Consider the following 6,256-nt stretch of genomic DNA (forward strand, 5'->3'; position numbering starts at 1 on the left):
TATATATATATATATACACAGTATATATATATATATATATTCCATTTTATTGGAGCTTCCATCTAATGAACAACTTGGTCCTGAGCATTGACCCACAGTTAGGTTTGGAGGAACAAATAGTCCCTTTGAGAAAARGAAGTAAAAATCCTGTTAATTTAGTTAGAATTAATAAGGACTGTGAAAATGTGCGATGTTTTAATGYGTCCGATCATAATTACTGTTATTTGTAATCGTGTACTTCTCACTTCAGCCTTAACATTTAGTCTTCCCGTTTGTAAAATAAACTCCCACTTACTTTATAATCGTTGTCTTTCTTGTTAATCCTAAATTCAACAATATCATTCAAACAGCTTATAATTCAATGCCACTATTAAAATATTTAGTTGCACTTAGACTGGAAAAACAGGCCTGGCTGCTTTAACTACAATTAAATTTCGAGCTGTGCTGTTTTCAGTTAAAGCGCCCACTGACCCAGAGTTCCTTTCTGAGGGTGGATGTTATTTTTACAGAACCGTTTAACCCGACTCAACACAAGGTCTCAGACTGTTAAAATGAAGTCAAAAACACACACCAACTCATTAATGGACTGTTTCCGAATACGCTTATTTTTTCACTCTGCTTTGTTTTACTATAAATCCTGATGTAGATCAGAAAATGTAGATCAGACAGAGCCTTTTCCACAAATGTTGTACAACTATGTACTGTACTTTCTGCGTGTTACACATAAATAATCTAGGAAACAGAAGGTCTGAGTTCTGACCTGAATCCAAGTGGTCCACAAGGTGCATTTCTGGAGGTTATTCTTAGAGAAAGAGCTGCAATCACTGGATCACATGTTGTGCTCAAGTGCAAGAGATAAACACAAATCAAAAACCTTGCTTGTCACTGGTGACACCTAGTGGTGGAACAAAGAATACCATAAAACAAGACAACAGAGTTTGAAGTTATTTTATTATTTGGCTTTTGCAGACTTCACTTTGAGAAGATGGTTGTCGTTACTGAGCCTGTTCTGCAGCACAACTAGACATAAAACTAAATACGGTTTATTTCAACCAGGTATGTTATCAGTGAAAAGCTCCAATATGTWATGGGGACATATGGCAACACTTGCAAAGAAAAAAAAACAGGTATTTTTATATTACCTGTGCATCTGATTTTCACTCTTTCTGCTTACAGATTCCTGTCAACGTAGTGCAAGAGCTGGACTGGTCAGAAATGATTCCTCATGAAGTTTATGGAGCTGATTTTGTGAGCTGGAATGACTCCACGTTCTCCGGTGTGAGTGCTGGTCCTGTCCGCCAGTAACTTCAGAGAGTCAGAACCGCAGGGAGCACTCACCAGGGCGTGGATCTGAGTGTGAACGTGGTCTCGGAGGAGCCTAAAAGTAGCCCGGGGGAGTGTTAGGACCACGGCGACATTATGAAGGCCAGTCAAGAGCGAAGCAATGGATGCCTGCCTCCAAAGAAACGTGAGATCCTGGCACTGGAGCAGAGGCCTGTGGCGGTGGCTGCAGCGGCGCCTCCTGCTGCGGTGCCTACAGACAACCCCCACACAGAAAACCTAGCGTGGCTGGCTAGCGTGGCCAGTGAACGCTGCAGGTCCAGGGAGGCGGAGAGTCCGAGGTGTCCCGTCCCCTCCACCACGTCTTCGCCTTCCACGTCGATCCCGTCCCCGGCCACCCCGCTATCCGCCGTGCCCCTGGCGTCTCTGCCTGCCGTGTACCCRGCTGCCCTTCCCCAGCAAGCTGGAACAATCCAGTTCGCTCAGCTCGGACCCAACGTGCAGTTCATAAGTTCTGGTCCGTACGCCGGGTACATCTCCTCCCACATCATCCCAACTAATGCTAGCTCTGCACCTAGCAGCGCTGCTATATTAGGACAGCGTCCTCAGACTGATTACACCGCCGCCCTCGTGTCCCCCAATGCCAAAGGGGAGTTTCAGATAGGCCTCTCCCCCACGGATCTCACTCCCGTGTCGCTTTCTGGTTCACCTCATGTCCCCAACCAGTACATCCACCTGGACAGCAGAGCGCCTTTAACCGTCAGCAGGAACGCGGTGACGTCGCCCACGGCCCACCTGCAGCTCCACCCGCACGCCGCCGTCCTCCCTCAGACGCTCACGCTCGCCCCGTCGCAGCTCGTGGTCCAGTATGCCGACGGCTCGGCCAGGAGGAAGGCGGAGGGGCACGCTAAGGGTGTGATGAACGGGGAACTGGAGGTGGTCAAGCAGGCGAAAGCCTCCAGCCATCAGCCGGTCCAGAGCTACGAAACCAGACACATCCTCCTGCCCGCCGACTACGGACAGAACCCTACAGGGCTCCAGACCTCCCTGCTTCTTGTAGCCCAGCCCAACCAYGGAGCTGAGCACGAAGCGGGCTCAAATAAGATCTCTTTAGTCCAGACTGAGAAAGGAAGCCTCTGTTTGGGGAAACCAGTATCCAGGGGCTCTTCTTTCTCCTCCGTTTCCTCCTCAGAGGTGGTGAAGTCTGTTGCTCCTCACGCCGTCATCCAGACCTCTCTACCCCCCGAGGAGCTGCCGACCAGCCTCTACTCCTCCGCACAGCCCCCCATCATCGGCTACATCACCAGTGGAAACCAGCACACCGTCAGCTACCACGCAGCTCTGCCGCAGCACCTGGTCATCCCGAGCGGCCAGTCCCTCCTCATCCCTGTCAGCGGCGCCAACAACGGCACGGAAATCGAGGTTAGCCGTGCGGTCAGCACCCTGACCGCCACCACCACCCCTCAAATATCCACCGCCATGCCCCACGCCTACCTGGCCACGGCACTGTCCAAGTGCGAGGCGCTCGGACCGGATGGACACCAACCACCCTCTGCTCTGGTGCAGGCCGCCGCGTTGCCAGCGCCGCCCTCGAACCCCGCTCCCACCGCCGCGGCGGCGGCAGCTCCCTCCCGAGCTCCCACTCCCGCCCCGCCATCCGTCCAAGCCTCCCCCTCGGTCTCCTCCCCGCAGTCGCCCGTGGCTCTCCCTCCGTTCTTCATGCGAGGCTCCATCATCCAGCTGGCCGACGGGGAGCTCAAGCGGGTCGAGGACCTGAAGACCGAGGACTTCATCCAGAGCGCGGAGATCAGCAGCGAGCTGAAGATCGACTCCAGCACCGTGGAGCGCATCGACAGTGGGCAGAGTCCCAACGCCGTGCTCATTCAGTTCTCTGTGGGAGAGCTCAAAGCTCAGGTACGTTCTAAAACCAGACATCTTCAAACTGGGGTTCCAGGGGTCCGCGAGAGGTTTCTTGGGGTTTCACTAAATTGTTAATTTGGTTTTTATTTTTAAAAATGCATGGGGAACAATGAACTAATAAAACAAACATAATAAACTTAATAAAAATATATCTATTTCCATGGAATTTAGGGGTTGAAATGACATTAAATGATCAAAAACAGAAAAAATAAGTAGGTCCTCTGGATGGGTTCTTCTTTAGTGAAACGTTTCGTCTCTCCTCCAAGAGACTTCTTCAGTCTGATGAGTTCAGGTGAACTCAGCCTTATAAGCACTGCCTCCACATGGACAAACAGGTTAGTCACATGCAAAAGAGGGCCATCGCCTAACAATAGGCTTGATTAGTTCTAGTGATCATAGAGGGTCATGTGCCCCATCACCTGACTTATTGGTTTGGATGCTTTGGCTGTGGTTATTTGGTGTTTTGCCATGTGTATGTAGTGAATGCAAGCGGGGTTCAACGACCCTTGTTTTTGTCCCTCTTTCCCTCTTTGTGTTGGTATCAKTGGGGCCTTGAGTCACATCTTCATCCCTGAAAGAGTGACTGCTGGCCTGTAGATGAGTGTTATATGCAGAGTCCTGGCCTGTAGATGAGTGTAAACTGCAGAGTCCTGACCTGATGATGTAGCTCGTCTGTGCTGGCTCATTCTTTTGAACAGTGGCTGTTTTCCCCCCCCCCCAATGTATGACTGATCACAGTCCTCCTGACACTTAACAGCATATGCTATATTACTCTGTTTTTGCCGGGGACCTGGATCTTTGGGGTGAACTAATCTTTGTCGTTATGAGGTTTGGGGATTGAAAGCTACTGGGACGTCATGTTTAGAGAATAAATGTCTCAGTTTCTCTGAAACTCCCACCACATATGGAATGAATCCAAACATCCAAACCAATAAGTCAGGTGATGGGGCACATGACCCTCTATGAACAATAGAGCTAATCAAGCCTATTGTTAGGCGATGGCCGTCTTTTGCATGTGAATGACCTCTTTGTCCATGTGGAGGCAGGGCTTATAAGGCTGAGTTCACCTGAAACTCATCAGACTGAAGAAGTCTCTTGGAGGAGAGACGAAATGTTTCACTAAAGAAGAACCCATCCAGAGGACCTACTGATTTTTTCTTTTTGATTTTTTCTACCTGGATTACTGAGATGCATCAGGACAATAAATGATCTTTTAAAACAGCATGGGGTTTATGAGGGGGTCCATGGAATATTTTTCGCCCTTGTAAGGGGTCCCCAGACCCAAATTGTTTGAGAACCCCTGCATGTAGCATTTCATTTTTAAAGTAATTCTGAGTAGAAATTTAATTTAATACCACCTTGATTGGTGTGGTTGTCGCGTTGGTTTCATTTTATTGTTTGATGCGCTTTAAAAAATACAAACATACTTTGCACAAAAATTCACAAAATTTGTGTTTGGTAGATAATGTCTTTGTTGTAACAACACTTCATGGCAATAAATCATGACTGGCAGCACCTGGAAGTACCAGAAGCTCAAAACAAGAGTCAATAACAGCAAAATATTCTGTTTGACAGAGAAGAGTTGGCTAAATTTTCATGTGCGCAACCCACGCACTCAGCTCTGCTGCTCATCCCACAAATGCATGTTCCTTACAAATGTGGCACCAGTTAAAAGGGGAATTAACAGACTTTCTAATGTTTATTGCCAAGATGCATTGTKACAACAAAGAAGGACGATAGTGTTTCTGCACTACCAAAGACTTCCACTGCAAAGTCATTGACGATGATGAGGGACAAAATAATTGTAAATTTGAGTAATGATTTATTCTGAAAGAGAAAATATCTGCCACACGTGAGGCAGTTGTCACTAATATACAGTTGTTTAATTGATGCATATTTATCTTTATTTATTAACCCTTTCCTTTAATAGAGTTTAATGACATGAAGAATGAGTGCTTCTTTTGTAGCAGGACATTCTGAATGTGACCCATCACATCACATCAAACCCAGGATTCAATCTCAAAACGGTGCGTGGAGAAATAGGCAGCAATAGTTAATTGATTCAAACATTTGCAATAGTTATATTTTGTCAAAATATAATGGTTAAATACTCTACCTACGAGTTGTTCAAATTAAATATCTAAAATATGATTTTAAAGGGATCCCTGAGTTGTAACATTAGACTTTATTTGATAAACACATATTTTAACTGTAAAATAAATACTGTAAATATACTGTAGGCTGTTTAGGTTTGTAAATTTTTAAAAATGTATTTCAACATAGACGGAGCCATTTTATTTACACGCAAAGCACTCTGGGTAAATGATGACGTGGATAGGTCCTTGGTGCGAGGCTGCTAGCGAGCTATATCCACCCTGAAGGTTAATCTTGGACAATATCTGATGATCGACTCTTTTAAATGAAACCAGAGAGCGTTGACAGAGAGGAGAAGGTAGAAACGACTCTCAGTTTAGCTTGTTTTTCGCACTAGCGCTGAGCTAATACATTTAAGGCAATATAGCGTCAGTGCTAGCACAAAGGCTAACTAAGCTGAGGTTCTTCTTCCATGAAGCAGCTCTGTTTTCCTCCATCTACTGTATATTTTCAGTTACAGGCTGAGTCGTTTCTACCTTCTCCTCTCTGTCAACGCTCTCTGGTTTCATTTAAAAGAGTCGATCATCAGATATTGTCCAAGATTAACCTTCAGGGTGGATATAGCTCGCTAGCAGCCTCGCACCAAGGACCTATCCACGTCATCATTTACCCAGAATGCTTTGTGTGGAAATAAAATGGCCCCGTCCGTGTTAAAATATGTTTATCATATAAAGTCTAATATTACAACTAATCAGGGATCCCTTACAGGTAAAAAAAAGTATAAACGACATCCTGTCTGTTTCAGCCGTCATACAGTGTTATCAGCATTTTACTTGGTGTTTTAAATGTCGAGGGGCCTCGTATCAACCATGCGTACGCACAAAAAACTTGTGTGTACGTCATTATCCACGCAAAACTCCGGATGTATCAAAACTCAACTGAACGTGGAAATGTGCACAGC

The 6,256-nt window shown here is 46.1% G+C and overlaps 1 protein-coding gene across 3 annotated transcripts in view; it reads left to right on the top strand.

Annotated features, from left to right (window-relative positions):
- Nucleotides 1-6,256, top strand: part of atxn1b (ataxin 1b) — a 13,508-nt gene that overhangs the window by 4,284 nt on the left and 2,968 nt on the right. For all 3 annotated transcript variants that reach the window (XM_014024914.1, XM_014024915.1, XM_014024913.1), the window contains one exon: nt 1,177-3,195. In XM_014024914.1, coding sequence (XP_013880368.1) covers nt 1,420-3,195 — 1,776 coding nt within the window. In that variant the 5' untranslated portion in view covers nt 1,177-1,419. The remainder of the gene's footprint in view (nt 1-1,176; nt 3,196-6,256) is intronic.

Source organism: Austrofundulus limnaeus, unplaced genomic scaffold (genome assembly GCF_001266775.1).
Source record: "Austrofundulus limnaeus strain Quisiro unplaced genomic scaffold, Austrofundulus_limnaeus-1.0 Scaffold446, whole genome shotgun sequence".
NCBI lineage: Eukaryota > Metazoa > Chordata > Actinopteri > Cyprinodontiformes > Rivulidae > Austrofundulus > Austrofundulus limnaeus.